At 39.3% G+C, this 22,446-nt stretch overlaps 1 protein-coding gene across 2 annotated transcripts in view; it reads right to left on the bottom strand.

Annotated features, from left to right (window-relative positions):
- Positions 1–7,197: 7,197 nt before the first annotated feature.
- LOC147178160 (ADP-ribosylation factor-like protein 8A) overlaps positions 7,198–22,446 on the bottom strand; it is a 30,444-nt gene continuing 15,195 nt past the window's right edge. Inside the window, exons 2-7 of one of the 2 annotated variants that reach the window (XM_086067231.1) lie at positions 21,145–21,225; positions 20,993–21,066; positions 20,815–20,908; positions 10,420–10,487; positions 10,264–10,334; positions 7,198–8,208 (exon numbers count right to left, since the gene is read on the bottom strand). In XM_086067231.1, coding sequence (XP_085923357.1) covers positions 8,156–8,208; positions 10,264–10,334; positions 10,420–10,487; positions 20,815–20,908; positions 20,993–21,066; positions 21,145–21,225 — 441 coding nt within the window. In that variant the 3' untranslated portion in view covers positions 7,198–8,155. Of the gene's footprint in view, positions 8,209–10,263; positions 10,335–10,419; positions 10,488–19,599; positions 20,395–20,814; positions 20,909–20,992; positions 21,067–21,144; positions 21,226–22,446 lie in introns of those variants that run through there. The other variant, XM_086067232.1, reaches the window with a different exon arrangement.

The following is a 22,446-nucleotide window of genomic DNA, read 5'->3' as shown; positions in this document are numbered from 1 at the left end:
ACCCCAACCCATCCCCACGCTCCGATCCACCCGCCTCCCAGGCATGTCAGTGAGTGTATGTGGTGCATTAAAAAAATAAATAGGGGGGAGGGGGGTGGTGCGGCGGGGACACGGACAGGGGACCACAGCACTGCTCTATACTGCGGTCTGCCCCAACCGATGGCACCCCCCCCGACCCCCCCCCCCCCCCACACACAGTTGTGTGGTGCATTAAAATTGGAGGGGAGTTGTAGGGCGAAGACGGTGTTTCCACGGGGGGCGGGCACAACACCAAAACAACCCATCCCCCCGGCCCCCGGAGCGCCGAGACCCGGGGCACGGATGGAGCCCCCGGCCCAGGGGAGGGGAAGGAAGGCATACAGGGGAGGGGGAAGGAGACGACAAGAAGGGCAAGGGGCAGCGGCAGGGCCGCAGAGAGAGGGGGAGAGGAGGAGGAAGGGTGACGAGGGAGAAGGGACAGGGAGGCGGAGGACGGGCGGGGAGAGGCGAGAAGGGAGAGGCAGCAAGGGGGAGGAAGGGGGAGGGGAGAGGGAACCACGGGGCTATATAGTAGTGCATAAAATTTGGTGCCTCTCGACCTCCTTTGGATTGATTTTTCTGAAGAGCAGATAGACTAATCTTTGCTTTTTTTTTTATTCCAGTAAAATTTTGTAATGGCTGAGTCCAACAACTGGAACCAGTTAGCCGTAGGTTTAAATGGAATAATTGAGAAAAAATAGTTTATTTTGGGTAAAACTTTCATTTTAATAGTGGCTATTCGTCCTATTAGAGAAATAGGAAGATTATTCCAGCTCTCCAAGTCACTATAAATGCTATCCAGAAGTGGAGTAAAGTTTAAATGAATTAAATCAGTTAATTTAGGTGAGATTTTTATGCCTAAGTATTTTAAATTACCTATAGGAAATGAGTCGTGTGGGTCCTGGCTTGCAGGGTTCTATGAATTTTCTGTAATAGGTAGAAGTGTTGATTTTGTCCAGTTAATAGAATAATCTGATAACTGTGAGAATTTAGTTATTAAGTTAAATACTTCCCCTAACGAAATAGCAGGCTTTTCTAAATAAAGTAAAATATCATCGGCATATAGATTAATTTTATGTTCTGTTACCCCAGAGTGAATTCCTTGAATCCTTCTTTCCTGGCGTATGGCTAATGCAAGCGGTTCAATAAATATTGCAAATAATAAAGGCGACAGTGGGCATCCCTGTCTTGTGCCTCTCTGTAGAGTAAAACTCTGAGATATAATCCCATTAGTAGTAACTGTAGCTTTAGGAGAATCATATAATACTGACACCCAGTGAATAAATGACTTCCCAAAGCCACATTTATTTAAAACAGCAAAGAGGAAGGACCAGTTAACTTTGTCGAAAGCTTTTTCTGCATCCAATGATATAATAACTGCCTTTTTATCATGCCGCTGTGACGTGCTAATAAGGTTAAAGAGCCTCCTAATATTATTAGTAGAGTGACGATCTTTAATAAAGCCTGTTTGGTCGCTATGAATGATTGTCGGGATTACTGTTTCTAGTCTAGATGTGAAAGCATTAGTGATAATTTTAATATCAGTGTTAATTAGTGAAATCGGACGGTAATTTGATGGAAGGGTGGGGTCTTTTTCTGGCTTTAATAAAAGTTGAATTGCTGCTGTATTCATGTGTGGGCGTATGTGACCATTAGTTTTAATTTCTGTTACTACTCTTAAGAATAGTGGAGCAAGCATTAACCAGAAGTGCTTAAAAAATATAGCCGGATAACCATCCGGGCCAGGTGCTTTGCCATTTGGCATACTATCTAGAGCACCGTACAACTCGTTTATAGTAAGTGGCGCATCTAACATATCTTTATATTCAGTAGTTAACTGAGGTATATTTAAGCTACTGAGGAATGCCTCAATATGCTCTGGGTTAGGCTTATTAGTTTCTGAGTATAGGTTGTGATAATAGTTATAATTTTTTTAATTAATTTCTCCTAGTGATTGTGTACATTCACCAGTTGTCCCTTTAATAGCCGTTATAAGCGATTTTTCCCGATTGCGTTGAAGTTGTTTTGCAAGAAATTTACTTGATTTGTTATTATATTCAAAGTTGTTGTATCTCAATTGTTGTATTATAAACTCTGTCTTTTTAGTTAGCATATCGTCTAACTGTATTTTTGTATTTTGTAAGTCAGTCCATATTTGGTTATTTGGGTTTATTGCGTACTCATCCGTCAGTTGTTTAATTGTATCTTCCAAGTCTTTTTCTAATTTTTGATCCTGTTTCTTTTTATAAGATGAATATGATATAATTTTACCTCTAATTACTGCTTTCCCAGCTTCCCAGAGAAGAGATGGAGATAGGTCTGGAGAGTCATTTATTTCCAAAAAGTCTGTACACTCTTTTCTTATAATTTTGTCAAATTCTGCGTCGTTTAGCAGTGAGATGTTAAAACGCCATGTCGGTGGTAGTTTAAAGGTATAATCAACTTGTAGGGAAAGGGAGACTGGTGCATGGTCGCTAATAATAATAGGATGTATTTTTGTAACAGTTTTATCAGCAATAGAGTTAATTGTAAGAAAAAAATCAATTCTTGAAAAAGACCGGTGCACAGCGGAAAAGAAGGTAAATTCCTTATTATTTGGGTTTTTAAGTCTCCAGCTGCCAAAGTCATCCATATATTCCCCTATTACTTTAGTAGATTGTAATCTAAGTTTTTCTTTTCTATTCCACACTATACTCTCAGCATGTCTAGCATAATTTATAGACTCATCTAAACTTTGAGTAGTCAAATTCCACTCCTTTACTTCAGGTCTCTTACTTCAATTTTGTGTTGTTCCAATTAGAATCTGCATGAGTCACTGTCAAGTCTGTTAATACATGCAAACATCACAATAATACAACTTTTAAAACATTTAACTCTTAGTAAGTGTTTTCAAATTTAGTCAATAAGCGTTTAAATCACTACCTGTGAAAGTAATAGTATATAGTCCATAGTCTTTTCAAATACTTAATCGTCTTTCACTGTTAGGAAGTCATTGCAAAAAACAAAAATTCCTCAGGAGACGGTAAATAATATCTCTTTTCACCGGGTACATCGGCTTGGAGCCCGTAGGGGCAACAAACCCCGTCCTATTATCGCTAAGTTTGAGCATTTTAAACAGAATGAATTTGTTAAAAGTAAAGGACGGGAGCTTAAAGGGAACTCTTTCGGAATGAATGACCAATTCCCGAGAGAGATTAATGAGCGGCGAAAGGTACTGTTTCCTATAATGAGACAAAATAGGCAGGAGGGTAAATGGACTACGATAGTCATTGATAAGCTATACATCGATGGCCAACTATTCCAGAACCCCAACTCCACTCCCTGGCTGTTCAAATTGGCATTGGTGGAACTAAACTTTGTTTGATTATTAGATGTATACATATACTGTATATGTGGTTATAAAACCTAAAATATGAATACTCATTATGCTTAGGCTATATTACAAATATAATATTAATACATAACTTTATCTAAAATATATTCAAACAAAAAATCTCGCTTAGGTTACTAGTTACTGGTGTATTGTTAAATGTTTAATCCCCCGCTAATTTCTCCTCCCTCCCCGTTTTATCACTGTTAGATTCACTTACACGTTACCTCATATTTCACACAAATTACATAAACCACCTAACCACTTTGATTCTATCCTATAACGTGCCAATATTAACAAATAGCCTATACACATATATACACAGGATTGAGTCTATATTGTTTGTATGCATAAATTAGTTCTGGTTTCCTGGAATGTTTGTGGCGCTCGCTCACAGGCAAAAATAATAAAACATTTAGACCATCTCTTAAAATTAAAAGCAAATATTTGTCTCCGTCAAGAAACCCACCTACAAAAATCTGAAGAAAAATTACTTAAGATAAGTTAAGAATTTTAATCAAGTGTACTCTGCCCCTTATAACAGTAGACAAAGAGGAGTCTGTATACTCATACATAAGAATGTATTCTTTACTCTAAATAATACATTAACAGACCCAGATGGCCGATACATTATTATTCAGGTGACTATATTTAATAAAACATACATTTGGTAATTTATATGCCCCTAATAAGGATGATCCGGCCTTTTTCCATGATTTGTTCTCTCAGCTGTTTGATTTAGCAGCGAACTCTACTATTATTATTGGAGGAGACTTAAACACAGTCTTAAATCCATTAATAGATCGTTCTAATAATACATGTATAAGGCGATTACAATCTACTAAAGTAATAGGGGAATATATGGATGATTTTGGCCTCGTCGACAGCTGGAGACTTAAAAACCCAACTAAGAAGGAATTTACCTTCTTTTCCGCTGTGCACCGGTCTTTTTCAAGAATTGATTTTTTTTCTTACAAATAATTATATTGTTATCCACCATCTTTTCTTCAGATAATATATTTATATCATATACATCCTTGCTCCAAAAATACAAAATAAAAAACAGATTTTTTTTTTTACATTATCTGCAAGTTAAAAGTATGATAAAGAAACTAATTCCAACACTTCGGGGTATGCTCCAACCGCCTGTTGTAGCTAAAGATATTACCAAGCTTTCTCCGACAACAACAAAAAACCTCTCAAAAATATATAAGTTACTTTCGTATATAGTGATAAAATGTATTTACCCATCTCCAAATGGGAGACAGACGCTCCAGACAGACTATAGCTCCGAAATCTTTCAAGTTTGTGATAACGTATTTAAAATAACAAAACACACAAATTTACAACTTATCCAGCCTGGGGAGCGGTTGGAGCTGGGTTGTGGTGGGTGGTGGGTGGCGGGTGGCGGGTGTGGCTGTCAGCCTGTCAGATCCCAGCTGGCGGGCAGAGTTCCAGTCCTCAAAAAAGGATCTTAGGCTCACTCTAGGGAGCCTGTGCCATGGCCATGGTCTTTCTGGAGTCCACCACGCCCGCTGGAATCCTTAGATCTTTTAGCACCCGGCTCTCAGGACCAAGTTAATGTTGGGTTCATTCAACCTAGAACATTTAATAAACAGATACGGAAGAAAAACAAGAGATTTAGACTCGCAAGGAGAATGTTGCTGTTTATATGTTCTATAAACAGATTGGTTGTATGCGCGTTCCCGTGAGAATGTGCTTGTTTGTCCTGTTGTCACACCAAGTTCTGCTGAAAACGTATGTCTCTGTTTTATTACCACCACACACAACAGAATTGTTGACCAACTAAAAAAAAAATCGCTAACACACAATTGAATTAAGTTAGTCCAAAGTGAATATATTAATTTTAATTAATTATGAGTTCATTAAACTTAATATATTCACCTGATTTTAATTAATCCAAAGTGACTCCAATCCAAAGTATTAAGTTTAATGAACTCACAATTAATTAAACTTAATATATTCATTTTAGACAAACTTAATTCAATAGTGTGTTACCGATTGAACAGATTTTTTAAGTAGGTCAACATTTCAATTTGTCATCTTAAATTGGTTCAACAATTCTTTTTAGAGTGTGTGACTGATTTACACTGATACAGTACTAAGTGGGACACTGAATCTCATCTAGGCCGACCTTAAGTACCAACATAATAAAATAAACCAATCACTGTAAACACAATTTGATTGATTATTTTTGTTTTGAATAAAATGTAACAGTAAATGTACAAAAAAGACAGTATTAAATAAAAACCTAAACAAATATCAAACATACGTAATATTGATGTTAATAAACAGAAATTTGTGAAAATGTCATATAAATAAAACAGTTGAATAAAAAAAGAATTATTCTGTCAGAAATGATGTATAGCCTTTGCTAAAATGTGCAAAAGCTTAAATTAAAATGGGTAGAAAAATCTGAAAAATCCACAGCAATCCAATTATTTGGCCCTATATTCCCATGTCACCCTGTATTACGCAGCCCAAAGTTGCTTAGTTCGCTTATGCCTTGGGCGGGGCCCTGGTGTTACCTTCAAGAACAATTAACTGGTCACTAAATCTCAGTTCGTACTTGTGTTGATGAACCTTTTTTTGTCACGTGCACATGTACACAAAATTTGACCTCTGCATTTATAACGAACACTGATATTGGCATCCCCTGGAGCAGGGGCTGCTTAAACGCCTGGGGAGTAGTTTGGGGTCTTGCTCAAGGACACCAGAGCATTGTGTCTTGGGGAGGATGGTCCTTGAACCGGGTTTGAACCAGTGAGTGGCAGGTTTTGATCTTAGTTCATTCAAAACCAAAAACGTGTAAATACGTTTTTTAATACTGTGTCCCTCACTTCCCAAAACATATTTATACTTTTTTTTATGCAAGAGCCTACAGAAGGATTTGATGCAGCTTCTGACACAAAGCGGAAGCTTAAAGCAATGGTAGTCAAGATTTAAAAAAAAAACGGCCAGCAAGATCAGCCAGGGCCATGTTGCACCAAGCTCTTTTTGACACGGTTTTGAGCAGGAATGTGAATATTGATGAAATTTAGCTGTATTCAAATGCTAATTTCTGCAAAACTGAAACGGAGACAAATATACTTGTTTTTTTTTCCCCTGATGAAATTAGAACCTCTAATCTTTATTTTGGTAGGTTCCATGTTTTTATAGCATATGAACACAATATTTTGTGGGCCTTGCAAAATCAGTCCAAATCCAGTAAAACAGCCGGGAGTGAAGGGGGTTGCTTCAGAGAAAATGTCTGGGAGCGTTAGAATAAATGTACATAAGTTATCTCATATTTACAATTTTTGTATTGCAAAGCATTTATTCAGCTGTGTGACCTATGTTTGAACCATGTGGGTTGGGGTAGTCTGTGGAGAGAAGAAGCTGCAGCTGCAACATAGGAACTGTGACCTTATTACAAGTTTGCGGCTGGGACATTTTGCAGTTAAATTGTTTACCTTTGACTGAAAACGCTGAAGAAAAACATCTGCATTATTGTCTGCGCAATGACTCATATCCTGGATGATTGTCAAGTTGCTGTTGCTTCCCTAAACCCTTAAGAGCAGCAATAGGCTATGTAACCAGGACCTACCCAATAAAAAGAGGTTTGGAGGGGTGCGTTTCAGAACGGGTAGAAGATTGGAATCTGAATGAGTTCACCACTTGTTCAGTTGCCCCACCCCATTGTTATCTTCAATGACGATAGCCTCTACTTCTGTTACCTTTCAGGACACGTCTCGTAAAACACTGACACTTGATGGGGTCAAAATAAACAGTGTACAGGGAAGAAAAGACACATTTTCATGTCATACTTTAATTTCTCATTTCAGTTGTGTGACGTCATAGAAGGCATTTCCACCTAAATAAAAACCCATAGATATGTGACGTACTCTTGAGAGGCGCCGACTACGTTCACTTTGTTACAAGTTGAAAAATTTTGTTACCAAGGGTACACGTAATTTACTCCTTTACGCTTTTGAGTTTTGACAAAATTGACACATCTCCTGAGCACAACATCCCATCATATGTTTTCATCATTTATTAAATCAACGTGGACCCAACTTACATTTCTCACATTGACTTGGAGAAGACACAAGTGGACCACGTTTAAAATGTTCGACATCTTCCATAACCAATGGGTCTGATTCAAAATGATTGATAAATAAACTTCTCTATTATTGACACAAACAGCATGATCTTCATCACATGACTCCTGCGGCCAATAAGTGAAGAACACAACAATAATAAAAATATAAAACAAAAAAAAGCTGTTACACATGAAAACCTTTTCAACATTATTGTCATTATTATCTTACAAAACAAAACCAGGAGTGCAATAAAAACCTTTTTGAAGGGAAGGAAACATCAAACAGAAAAGGAGATGACAAGAAGATGAGTGAACCATGACGGCGGAGTGAAAGAGGTGGTCCAACTTTCTCGTGTGGTTCCAGAGGGACGAGTCAAAATGGCTGACTCACTGATGATGTCATCTGCCAACAAACTTTAAAACGCTTCTTTCCTTTAAGAAAAACTTGACTTGGTTAATTAAGATTAAACGACCAGCAGAGAGAAGGGTTTATTTGTGATGTTTTCCCATTTCCTGTCTGCTTTCTGTAAGATGCAGGTGGTTCATGTGTAGTGTCGTTTAAGCAACATGGGAACAAACATGAAGGTGAAAGGATGAGGTGGGTGGGGCTTGGTTTAGTGTGTAAGTGGCCAGGCTGGTTGGGGAGGTTTAGGGGTTGTCTACTCTCAGGAACTCCTCTTGGTCCTGGAATGCTGGATCAGCCATTGGAGGGTGATGTCTGTACACAGGAAACAAGAAGTCAAGGGATGAACAAGAAATTGTCAAGCGCTGCAACATGGTGCTGCAAACAACATCTGGGGTTGCTTCGGAAACTCATATCTCCTAACCTTTATGCCACCTATTATTAACCTTTGTTGTATTACGTCATCGGGTCAAGGAGAAATGACAAGGTGGGCCTCTTAGGATTCTCGTTCTTGCCTAAGAAATTTCCTTTCCTATCCGAGGAAGCTGACCCGAAAGTACTTGGAGGATCAGAGCATTCCATTTCTACAAATGCTTAGGAAAGGTGCCTGGATGTCATCTTTAAGTCACCTTTAGCAAAGGTTACTTTCGAACAACCTTTATGAAAAGGTATTACCAATAACAGCAATTACGGCAGCAATATTTGAAGCAATAGGGCGCCAACGTAGTTGACAGACTATATAGACGCTTGAGGTGTACGCGCAAGACTTTATAAATAATGTTTAAAAAAACACTAATTTAACTCATTCACTCCTAGCCATTTTCACTGAAGCAACCATCTTCGCTCCCGGCTGTTTTACTGGATTTTGACTGATTTTGCAAGGCCCACGGAATATTGTGGAACCAACCTTCTTTCTTTCATCAGAAAAAAAGGAAGACATTTCTGTTTCCGTTTTGCAGCAATTAGCATTAGAATATAGCAAAGTTTCATCATTATTCAATAACCTGTTGAAAACAGCTTTTTGCAACATGACCCTGGTTGATCTCTTATACTCTGCTGCCACCTGCCGGCCGTTTTTTGTAACTATCATTGCTTCCAGCATTCTCTTCAGTTCAGAGGCTGCACCAAAGCCTTCTGGATGCTCTAGCATAAAAAAAACAAAAAAAAAACATAAATACATCTTTGAGAGCATGGTAATATTTAAAATAGAATGTATTTATACGTTTTTGGGAGCAAATGAGTTAAAGGGACAGTAACGTGAAAAATCACCTTTGAGAGCTTTTAACCATGTTAAAATTCCTCACCAAAAACATCAGCGAAGTGGTGTTTTCCTCCATTCGTCCCTCTAAAAGAAATTCTAGGTTATTCTGCTCTCCAAGCACCATCCCCTCCCAACCTGAGAAAACGAGTGGGTGCTCACTCTATGACGTTATCAGGTACTGACCACCTATGCGGACTAAAAACACGCTCACTTTCCCTGAGACCTCCATGCTTGCAGGATAGTGATAAAAGTAGCCTTTATCAGTAAACGTTCTGTCCAAATGAATCAATTATCCTTCACATTTGCAATGCCAAAGTGCAATAACAATTGGCATTCTTAAGTTCACAGAAAGGTTGTGGCTGACACTTGTGTAAACTACAAGTACAATTTCTGCACTGTCTAACCCAGGGCTTCCCCAGGGCACAGGCACACTAGGCGGTATATTTTTCCCCTCAGGTTTTCTTAAAATAATATATCTAAATGATCCTGCTATTATTTTTGTTTTTACATTTTTGTATTGCAGAAATTTGTTGTTTTATTGTGCTATTATAGTATAGTTGATACTTTTATTTTGAAGGATACAGGAAAAAGTCTCATACACCGGTAGGAACTGAGGTAAGTAACCAGCGTATTTAGTAGCGCCGTCTTCCAAGTGCAGAGATGACGTGTGCACGCCACAGGAAATCAGAGAAAACTCAAGTTTTCAACTAATTCACTGAACGATTCTTTAGCACCTGGCTGAGAAGGAACGAGGTTCGTATTGGAGCAATGTTTCATTGTTTAACTAATGTTGCTATATTTCATGTTCAATATGTAATTTACTGCATAGTAAAACATTACCGTATTACCAAAATTTCTTTGAAATATCGTGATATAATTTTTAAGCTACATTACCCATCCCTTGTCAGAAGTAACCTTTGCTAAAGGTGGCATATATGCACCTTTCTGAAATATTTGTACAAGTCAAATGCTCCTATCCTCCAAGTACTTCCGGGTCATCTCGCTCGGTTAGGATACTAAAGGAAATTTTCTAGGCAAAAACGAGAATCCAAAGAGGCCTCAGGTACGTTTACAACAATGACTACAATAAAGACATCTGTGCATGCTACCGATGTTGTCCTTCTCCTTGCATGAGATAGAGTAGCAGCAGATCTCTCTGTCCTGGATGGCCGACAAGTTCCTGGAGAACACAAACAAACCACAATCACGAAGTTGCTGTCGTCAAGGGTGGGGCTTGGTGTTTCAACGGCTCATTGGGATCTTACATCCTCTCGATGAGCTCCTTCTCGTCCAGAGCTCCTGGCAGGTCCCGCTTATTGCCCAGAACCAGAACCTGAAGAAATAACACTATGTAACAGCTGTCAATTACTTCTTGAGTCATTATGATTGACAGAACATGCTTTCAAGAAGATCACAGAGCTATCAAGCCTGTCAACGTATCCAAATTCACTGCCAAAACAATTTGTCTTAAAGTCAGCCCCAAAATTGTCTTTACAATAATATGTAGGGTTGGGCGGTAATACGGTAATAAGGTATTCCGCGGTGTCTAAAATAGAAACGTGTCACTTTAAAAACAATCATTAAAAAAAAAGAGAGATGTGTACTTGTTTTCAACTTAATAGGTATAATAATAATAATAATAATAATAATATAAATATAATAATAATCAGTCATGTGGCAGCCTATAAGCAAGAACAACTAAAGACAAGATGGCTGAAAAAATAACTCAGGGCATGACACAAGGCCTTAAATCCCATCCACTGAGATGCATTTATCATGAAAAAGAAATAAGCCAGAAAAATACGGCCATACAAACAGTCAAAAGAATGTGGTTCATGTAAGAAATTTTATTTGTGTGATTTGTGTCCTGATACAACTTTTTAAATGTCCTCTCGTTAAATCTTAGCCTTATTTTGAGTAAAATAAATGTATTTAAATGCTCTGTATAACTCCTGAATATATTTAACAATGTAGAAATCATCTATTAACTCTATTATTATTATCACCAGGAATGTGCAACTCGCTGGGGCTCTAAATTAGCCATGGTAGAGCGCGTCCTGGAGCCGTCTCAGGCAATCCGACACGTCCTGGCTGATGATAGAAGGAGCAACCTGTCACTCACCAGGCAAGACACAGGCTATTCATCATAAAGCACTGAAACCAGTCAGTGATTTCACTGATAGTTTGTCTGCAGAAAACTGTCACCAGCTCCTCTATCCTGCCCATGCTTAAGCTCTGCAAGGATAATGTGTTGGCCTCGTCAGATGAGGACGTCCAGTTAACTACGTCAATTAAAACTGGAATTCTTTGGAGTTGGAGGCAAAATATGACCACAATTTAGTGCGTAGATTGATACGGAAAATGCACCTTCCTTGACCCTCAATATCGTGGAGGTTATGAGAGTGACGAAATGACTTTGGCTGAGACAAAAACAGAGTTGGAGGCTAACATGGTTTTCCTTGAAAAAGGCCAAGCATCTGGACCAGTAGCCATCAGAGTTGAGGAGGAAGAAAAAACATGCGATGCACGGGCCCTGGCCCCGACCTCACGGTGGAGGAGCAAGCTGGAGCAGAAACCTCTGCCTATTATCGCGAACCCATCATTCAGGGAGACAATGACCCTCTTCTCTAGTGGAAATGTAATGGAGCCACACGCTTTCCATTGATGTCGAGGGTTGCTCAAAAATAATTATGCATTTGTGCCACAAGCTGTCTCTGTCATAGCAGGTCTTCAGCACCGCGGGCCAAGTTATCCATCCACAATGCTCCCTGCTCAAACCAGATAAAGTTAATATGCATTTTTTTCTGTCAAAAAAACTTTAGTAAAAACTTGAACTTGATGAGAGAGCCGTTTTTTGTGGTGATCATGGAAATAAACCTGACCGTGCCAGTTGAGGGCTCATGCATATTTTCGTTACTGCATTTGTTATTGTTAGTTTTTAAATTATTTCCGTTTTTATAATTTTGTAATGATTTGAATACTGTTTTATTTTTTTAATATAGCTGGAAGAACGCACTTCACGACACCCATATATATTAATTTTTTGTTATACAAACCTGTTCGGCAACTATTTGCATGTTAATTTTTTTTATTAAAAGTTGTTAACGTTGTACATGTTTTGTTGTTTTTCAAGCTCATGCTTTCACTTCTGTTTGTGTCATATAGAGAGGCAATTAAGACTCGTTGCAAAAAAGGTGCGAGGCTGCGAGTGAATTTTGCCGGACGGTCAGTCATTTTTGCCAATGGATGGACTCGTTATTTAACTGAGCTTCCGTTGCCTCACACAGGTGCCTCTACTCCTTTTTTTCCCCTTAAGTCTTCATCAAAACCAGCAATCCAGCATCCAAACATTTTTCCATAAAACATGGGTAAAGCAGCGCGCACAAACTCGTTGAACTGTGCATTCTAAAATAAAAAAATAGCGAGTCAGACTCAGCGACAGTTTGCAAAATAAAAACACCATAGGCTTACATGCATTATAACATAAGTCTAACGACCTGTTTGGTTTTGTCTCTTCAATGTTCTCGTTTGTTGCCGCGAAAGGTTGGGCTTTCACACGTCTTGGGTCTGTGTCCACACGGCTCAGCCTTAATAAGATCAGTGACTGTTACTAATATATATATATATGCATATATATCTATATATATATATATCTATATATATATCTATATATATCTATATATATATCTATATATATATATATATCTATATCTATATATCTATATATATATCTATATATATCTATCTATATATATATATATATATATATATATATATCTATATATATATCTATATCTATATATATATATATCTATATCTATATATATATATATATATTTATATATCTATATAGATATATATATATATATGCATATATATATATCTATCTATATATATATATATATATATCTATATATATATCTATATATATATATCTATATATATATATATATATATATCTATATATATCTATATATATATCTATATATATATATATATCTATATATATATATATATATATATCTATATATATATCTATATATATCTATATATATATATGCATATATATATATCTATATATATGCATATATATATATATCTATATATATATATATATATATATGCATATATATATATCTATATATATGCATATATATCTATCTATATCTATATATATATATGCATATATATCTATCTATATATATATGCAGATCTATATATATATATATGCAGATATATATATATATATGCATATATATATTTTGTTGTTTGTGTGATAAAGTAAAGCTTAGAGAACGAAAAAAATCCTTGCCTTTGCAACCATGGAGCACCCAAATCCCAACAAAATGTAACCTCCAGAAAACGAGAGAGAGGAAAAAAAATGTAATGAGGAGATGGTGAAACGGTGTCAAAATCTTTATACCGCCTAACCCTAATATAAGTTCTATGTGCCGCCACTAGGTTAAAAATGTGTGATTGCTGACTCTTTTTTTTTTTAAAAAGGTTTCTAACTTTTTTTATTATCATAGCATTTTATTTCGCTCGCTTTTTTTGATGTGCCAAAACTGCCACATAATACATCCCATTTACAAGGTTAAAACTTGCTTCAAAAATTCATGCCATCATGGGAATATATTATCGGATTTCACATTACTGAAGAGTTTTTGCACAATTTAACATTTAAAGTCAAATTTCCTCCATTCATTTTCAATGGGACAGTTGCTCAACTTTTTTGAAGTCAAATTTTCAACGCCCACTTCCATACATACAAACTTATCATTACCAGCTGTCTGATACTGCTCGGTGCCACAGTTGGTAAAGTGCATTGTCCAGTAACCATGAATTTATGGGCTCCTTGCGGCAGTTCACGGTAAATGGCCTTGTGACTCCAGGCTTAACTGGTAGGGGATCTCGGAGCTGCAGTGGTGCCCAGACGCTTTGCGCTGCTGCCTTGCAGGTGAAATTAGGAGATCCAAAGCTAGGGGAGCCCACCCTGAGAGAAAAGCAAGCTGTGGCAAAAAGCTTTGAGGCGGCGTCTGACAGACTGGATGACCATCAGTTTCCTGTAGCAAGGGGAGATGCCGTCTTGGGACTTGCCATACCACTGGATTTCTTCTCCTTCTTGCTAACATAGCGACATTGGGAATAATGCAGTCTCTATGTCACGTTAAATAATTTCAACGCACAGGTACCTACTACCGCTGGTTGAGAGTCTTCCACCTATACCCACTTTTTTTCCTTTTTTTTTTTTTAAACAGCCTTCTGGCGACGGGGTGCCTGGTGATGGGAGCAGGGATGAATGACCTGAGAACTTCTAGTCAGTCCCTCACACAGCAGCAGCACGGTATGGGTCGCTAGCAGCTGGGATGAGTTCCCGGCAAGACCGCTGTGTGTCTGATCAGCCCTATTTAGGGGCTACACTGCTTAGCCTGAAAAGGAAAGGGCTGAGAAAAGGTGGCCCAACATAGCCCCACTCAAATTGCTCCGGGATAGGCTACCGCACCTATCAGGACATTCAGCTTGCGGTCGAAAAAGAAATAGAAATGGAAAGCACATACTCCTACGGATTGCAGCATGGAATATAAGAACGCTCCTGCACTCTAGCCCTGTACCAACAAGCCTGAACGTCGGATTGCACTGGTTGCAACAGAACTGAACCGATACAACATCGACATTGCTGCCTTGAGTGAGACATGACTCATCGGCAAAGGATCTCTTCAAGAAGAGTGTAGTGGCTACACTCAACAGATGGCAGGAATCTCCATGGTGTAGGTCTAGCAATAAAGAACTGCCTCCTACCCAAACTGACTGAAACACTTATTGTCATTAGTGAGAGACTTATGTCTCTGCGAATTTGTCTTGTTGGGAATCAACATGCCACCATCCTCAGTTCGTATGCACCTACACTACCATCTGAGGAGGAAGTGGAAAGATCTCTTCTACCAACAGCTGGATGATGCTCTCATCAAAACCCTCAAGAACGACATAATTCTCCTCTTGGGGGATTTCAATGTTAGAGTTGGGAACAACCATGAGGTTTGGGAGTGGTCGGACACCATGTAAACACATGTAAACGCTAATGGCCTTAGACTTCTCAATCTTTTCGCTGAACACTGCATAATTGCATAACTAATACCATGTTTCAATTAAAGAACAAGTACTAGAGCTGCGGGCAGTTATAAAGGGCCCTCGCAGCCCGGGCCACTTTGGGGTACTTGCACGTTGATGGACAATTATGAATTCATGTTGAAAAATGTGCATCTGTGGTATTGACTGCAATACAAACCTTTTTGCAGATCCATTACAACGTTCAATATTGGTGATTCCGCCAATATTTGTAGACTGTTATCATTTACAACTTATATTTTAATGAAAACAAATTCTCTGCAAATGCCTTACTACCCTTTGTTATCATGAACAAGCAATGCCTTCATATCAACAATTCATTTACTCATTTTTTCAATCCCTAAAGTGGCAACACATCATGTTCAAATGCTAACCATGTTATCTGCTAACATTTGTTATCATGAACAAACTATATTTTTATATCAACAATTCATTTACTCATCTTTTTTCAACCTTTATTCTAATGTTCAAATGCTTACCATGTTATCTGCTACTATTTGTATATCATGAAAAAGTATATTTTCATGTCAACAACACATACCATTTTTCACCTGATAAAGTGACCACACATGTACAAAATGTTTCAAGTAACATTTTATTTGTAAATTTCCTCTAAATGTGAACAAGTCTTTAACTTCAGTATGTTTTACATTGTCTATCTAAAATCAAAACAGATTTTTTTTAGACAAATGGCTTTGACGATAACAAATATGTGTACTACCTTTCCAGTAACAGTATTAACAACTTGAAAACAAAAAGCGCTTTGAACAGGCAGCCCTTTTCACTAACTAGTACAATGTAGATGTATGGACCAGTTTGGTTTCTTAGGTTCATCTATAGGAAGAATTACTTTAATTAGTCCCAATAAATCAACACACACACACACACACTAAGCAACTGGAATCACAGATGTGTTAAATGGAAAGAACATTTACACACACACGCACGCACACAAAATCAAAAATATTTACAATCCCTGCCCAACTTACCTGCGCACAAGATCCTGGGGCCCAAAATAATGACAAAATAATTGTTCCTCCAAATGGGCATTGTAATTGTTCTCAGTGTTGTGGTATCAACATAAAAGTTTGTCAAAGTGATTAGTCGAAGTGCACTCTTGTTCAGTCAAGTTTACTGCAGTTTACAGGCCTACTATGATAGTGAAGTAGGATCTTAAAAGTCCAGCTACTTGGAAAATTAGGCATTCACAAGTTCAGATCAAGGGTTGCTCACCATTCTCCCTTGTCATGGAGAACTCATCCAATTTCGACCTTTGTCAATGGTCAAAACCTAGCCTGTATGCAGTAAAACAAGACTATTAACTGTACTGCTCAAATATTCATTACGCTCCTATCTGTACATCACAGTAATAAAAAATAGGTATCAACATATGCTGTCAAAAACTGTATTTGCAATAGGTTTTTATTAGCGACCATGCTACGGCCTGCTGATGCTAGCGGTCAGCAACGATTAGCGCATGAGGCTAACTCACCAAAATGAGTCGAAAGACGATCGAAACTTCGACACACTGTCCCCAAACTCAGTTTCCGCTGATTTAAAAAAAATTAAAGTGTTCATTGACATATTTTTCTGTTTAATTCACTCGATGTTTTTCTTAGGCAAAGAAAAAAAGGCATTCAAGTCACTAGATGTCTCTTGTTTAGAAATTAGACCTACCCTTTCGAGCTGCTTGAGACCACAGTCACACCCGAGAAGGAGAGGCGATTGTACATGTCAGTGAACACTATTGTATCAGCGGCAACTTAGTTGGAGATAGCGTGTCGAGTTTTCGATCGTCTTTCTACTCGTTTTGGTAAGTTTGCCCCATGCGCTAATGGAAGCTAACCGCAAGCATTAGCAGGACGTAGCATGGTTACTAATAAAAATGAAAACTTATTGCGATACAGTTTGCCATACTGTATGTTGACACCTATTTTTCTTACTGTGATGTCTAGAAAGGAGAAGGGAGCATCAGGGCGGGACAAGATCCACCCAGCTGCTACGGACCTCACGGAGGCTTCTCAGATGGGCCGCTCCCCGTCTTGCCAGCCTGCGGGCCATGTTTTTCCTGGGCATTGTCAACCAGTCGGCAAATTCCCTCTCCCGCCGTCGTCCGCCTCAGGGGGAATGGCGTCTCCACCCGGAGGTGGTGAGTGCCATTTGGAGTCGCTTTGGAAAAGCGACAGTACATCACTGTCCCCTCTGGTTTTCCCTGAGGGAACAGAGCATGCTCTGGCACACCCCTGGCCAAGTGGCCTGCTATATCTCTCCCCCTCATTCATCTGACGCTTTAGAGGCTCCTTCTGGAGCGTTGTTGCTGGTGGCCCTTCTTTGGCCAGCCCAGACTTGGTTCCCTCTCCTTCGCAGTCTCTGCTCCTCCGAGCCCTGGATCCTACCCAGTCGGTTGGATCTACTGTCCCAAAAGCGGGTCAGATTTGGCATCCCGTTCCCCGCCGGCTCTATCTGTGTCTCTGGCCGCTGAGGGTCGAGACCCGTTGCTGACAAAGTGCTCGTCTTTTGTTCAGCATACGTTCCTTAATGCCAGGGCTCTGTCCACTCGTTCGCTGTATGCTAACAGGTGGAAGCTGTTTACGGAGTGGTGTACAAGGTGCAGGAGGGATCAGTGCCCTGTTCCCACTGTTCTAGAATTCCTCCAATCTGTTTACGATAAGGGGCGTTCCCCTTCTATGATCAAGGTCTACGCGGCGGCCACTTCGGCCTGCCATGTTGCAGTGGATGGCAAGTCTGTGGGTTGCCATAGCTTCCTCAGAGGTGCCCTTTGCCTTCATTCTAGGAATCCGCCTTGAGTCCCCGCCTGGGACCTTTGTCTGGTGCTTGACGCACTGTGTAGGTCCCCTTTCGAGCCGTTGACCGAAGGGGAACTTCACTGGTTGTCTTGCAAGATGGCGTTTCTACTTGCGATAGCATCCGCTAAGCGGGTGGGGGAGCTCCACACCCTATCTGTTAGCCGCGAATGCCTTCGTTGGCATACCCACGTCGACGGATGGGATGACGCTCCAGGTCTTTGTTGTCCTGTGAGGGCGCTTTGCTCTTATTTAGATGCTACGTCATGTTTCCGTACGTTTACCCAGCTTTTTGTGTCTTAAGACGGCCCGAATAAAGGAGCCGCTGTGTCCAAGCAACGCCTTTTCCATTGGATCGGGGAGGTGATTCGGCAGTCGTATCGGGTCTCTGGTCGTCCCCCTCCTCCTGGGGTGCGCAGTCTCTCCACCAGGTGTGTGTCTCCCACATGGGCTGTTCTGAAAGGAGTGTCCTTGGAGGACGTCTGTGCGGCTGCTTCCTGGTCGTCGCCTTGCACGTTCTCCAGATTCTACAGTTTGACAACACTTGAAAAAGTTCCCAAAAGTAAAGCTTCATGTGATAGGTAGCTTCTCGTGGTTTGGGGTTACTTCCCGCTCCAAAAATTGCATGGGAAGTCAGCGAGTAAACCAAATCTAATAAAAGTTATGCAAAGGAAAAAAGGACTTAAAATATAAACCCTAATTTCTTGAGAAGGGTACTCTTTTTGATACAACAGCTCCTCAACATACGCATTGACAGTATGCATGTTTCTGGAGTAAACCAGCTCCCAAAAGTTTACAGTGAGAATTAACCAAAATTGACCTTTGACTTGTTTTTGAAATTTTCTTTTAAATGAAACACAAAACATATAAAATATGTTAACAGAATGATTGGTTTTTTTTTACCATTATTGTTTGTACTAAAAAATTTAATGTAAATGTAATAAAAAACATACATTACATACACATAAAAAAAGAAATGTGCTTGAAGCTACAAAATGCATGTACAAGTCTGTGAATGGGTGAAGTACAGACACATATAAAACATAAACAAATCAAATTGACTTTAGCACTGTTTGTGTCTTTAATTCAAATACTTCAAAATGGAGCTTTTGTTTGCTGAGAAACAATTTTATTGTCCATGACCTACTCCATGAGGCTATTTTTTTTTCTGTGCAGACACAAACACACCACGCATGCACTCCACACACGTTATAGTAAGCTAGCCAATAGCAGCACAATAGAGACATTAATATTAACACTTGTTTCCCTCGTTAGCGCGTAGCAACATGATTGAGAAACAAAAAAGCAGACTAGGAATGAAAATAATGTGTTGAGTGGTAGAAGTAAGAAACTTTTAAACTCTATGGTTTTATATATATATATATATATATATATATATATATATATATATATATATATATATATATATATATATATATATATATATACACATATACATAAAACCACAATAAAAATATATCTATATACTAAAAATTGTTCAGTATATATTGTTCAGTTTGGGGGTTCTGAAGCACCCCCAAAAATGGCTTAAATACGCATCTAATCTACAGTAATTTCTGGACTATAAGACGCTACTTTTTTCACTTGCATTAGACCCTGCGGCTAATACAAAGGTGCGGCTTATCCATCAGATCACAAGGGGTCGCACAATAAAGGAAGCGCAAGAGCGTCAGGCAGAGCAAAACAAACCAAGTGAGCCTAAATACAGTAAGACAGAGAGAACAAGAGTTAGACAATTTGCGCCCTCATTATGGAAAATAAATTATTGGAAACCCGGTGCGGTAACATTAAAACACCTGCGGCTTGAGACTTCCAGGAAGATGGCGGAAAGGGTAGACGTTTAGCGCGCAGCTCTCCAAGTCAGCAATATAAAACCTGAATTAAATGACAAAACTCGTACTGAATAAAGCTAGGGTGCGGAAAAGCCGAAACCCTGGGATGTGAAACATGGACACTTTAACGGTCCTTATCTTAAACAACTCAAAACCTTTCACAGAAAGTGCCTGCAACGTATACTAAAAGTAAACTGGCAGGATCGTGTCTCACATTTGGAGATATTGAAACATAACAATAGCAGAAGCATACAGGCCACCATCTGTCACCACCAACTTGGATGGCTTGGCCACCTCATCAGGATGCCAGAGGACCGTATCCCATGGAAAGTCCTTTACGGCCAGCTGAGGCTAGGACAACGCTCAGCTGGAGGTCCAAGTGTGGGCTCCAATCTAACACATTGGAGATGGCAGCTGCTGACCTGGCGTCATCTATGTCATGATGGTGTAAAGGTGGCTGAGGAAAATAGTAAGAAAAAACTATTGGCCAAAAAGCACAGGAGACAACTTACATTCGGTGCCAATCCAACCCCCACATCTACTTGTGTGTGCACCGACTGTGGAAGACAGTGTGCAACTCTTTACAGCCATCAAAGAACTCACAACAAAAAGAAGTAGGAGTCTTCATCAGATATGAAGAAGAGAGAGAGAAAGTTCCCCAACGTGCCAGTAGCCCAATGTGCATGTACCCCAACGTGGCCAGGTTTGCAAGGGCCCTTCATAAGTTGCTTGCAGCTTTAGCTTTCATTAATTTGTCATTTGTTGATACTTTTGTCATAAAAAAGTATGTTTTTTGTGTTTTTCTTTCAATAATGGGCTAAGGGGAATTTTGTCCATATGTGTTTGAGACATAAGAGAGGTTCTGTCGCACACTTACGGGAATTCCCTGCAGTTGAGGTTTGTCCAGCAAATTGTGGAGTTCATTCTTGGAAGCTTCGATCTTCTCCGGGTCGGCCGCATCCACCATATATCTGCAAACACAACACAAATCTTTTTTTCTGAGAGCAACACACGATGAAGATGAGGAGAAAGAACTAAACATTGAGTACACTTACACTATGGCGCTGACTCCTCTGCAATAACGCTCCCACATGCTCCGGAAACGAGGCTGCCCACCAATGTCCCACAGCTGCAGGCACGCACACACACACACACACACACATTACAATTTCATTGAGGACGGCATGGTGACAGAGCAAAGACCCACCTTGATGGTGACGTTGCCCTTGGTGATCTTCCTCATATTGAAGCCCACCGTGGGAATCATGTCTTCACTGAACTGGCCCGACTAGAACAATGATATGATCCAAAGCATTCATGTGTTACTCTTCAGTCATTGGTTGGAATCACATGTTGTTGAATGTGTGTGTGTTTGACTCATATATACTAGGGATGCACCGAAATCAATTTTTTTGGCCCAAAACCAAAAATGAGAAATGCTTGACCAAAAACCGAAACACAGTGAAAAAAAAGCATTTTTTTTTTTATTATCATTGCATTTATTATAATTAATTAAAATTATAATATTATTATAAAATATCTAGGCTTATTGCGCACGGCATTTTAACAAAGCAACAAAATTGAAATGCATCCACTCCACAGACATCACAGACATGTTGGCGAATGGTACATTTAACACCAAACGCGGGGTGAGCAACTGAGCATTTTCTGGCGGTGTAATTGCACTTTATAGTTAATTTACAATAGTTCGCACTGGCCGGCACGGATGCGTGCGGTGCGGATGACGCATTTGTAGGCTATTTGGAGTGGGACACGGTGCGGCGCACTTAAAATCTACACATTCACATATTCACCAACGTTTAAAAATAAATAAATGTATTCGCACCAGCCAATCGGCTTTGGGAACGGACTCCAAAGTGCAAGTGAAAAAGTGGAAGTGCTGGAGGGGCTCTCATCAAAGAAAAAAGGGAAGGCGCTACAGGAGAAAGAGTGGCTCACCTGTAGTGCAATACTTGGCAGCGCTCTCTTTTTCGACATAGTTTACCAAGCGACGCCCCTCTCCTTCTTCAGTGTACACAATGAAGCTGCGGGTACTCATAAACGCCAGCAAGCAGCGAGGCGGACACTCACCCCCGTGTTTGGTGTTTAATTCAAACAGACGCTTGCTTGCTTAAAGTGTTTTGTTTGCATCCTCTTTCAGCCATAATCTTTCGACTTTCGCTAAATGACCAAAACACCAATTTTTTTTGCCATTTTACATTTACACTTTCAATTGGGTAAAAGGTGGCTTAAATATTTTGTGCAATTAAAAATATATTATTCCGAAGCACCGAACACAAATCTAATGTTCAGTAATTATTACCAATATCGTCAAAAATATCGTCACCACAAATTTCTTTGAAATATCATGATATAAATTTTAAGCCATATCAGCCACCCCTACCTACAGCTCACATCTGGGGATAGTATGGCCAGTGGGTCACATCTGGCCTGTCAATAGCCTCTGCAGCCTTTATGAAGTCAAACTACATTAAGTATGCAGAGCTTT

This window comes from Leptonotus elevatus, chromosome 2, assembly GCF_054856555.1.
Source record: "Leptonotus elevatus isolate MCC_2025b chromosome 2, RoL_Lele_1.0, whole genome shotgun sequence".
NCBI classification, from domain to species: domain Eukaryota; kingdom Metazoa; phylum Chordata; class Actinopteri; order Syngnathiformes; family Syngnathidae; genus Leptonotus; species Leptonotus elevatus.
Note: the sequence above shows the minus strand (reverse complement) of the source record. Positions and strands in the feature narration are given on the sequence as shown.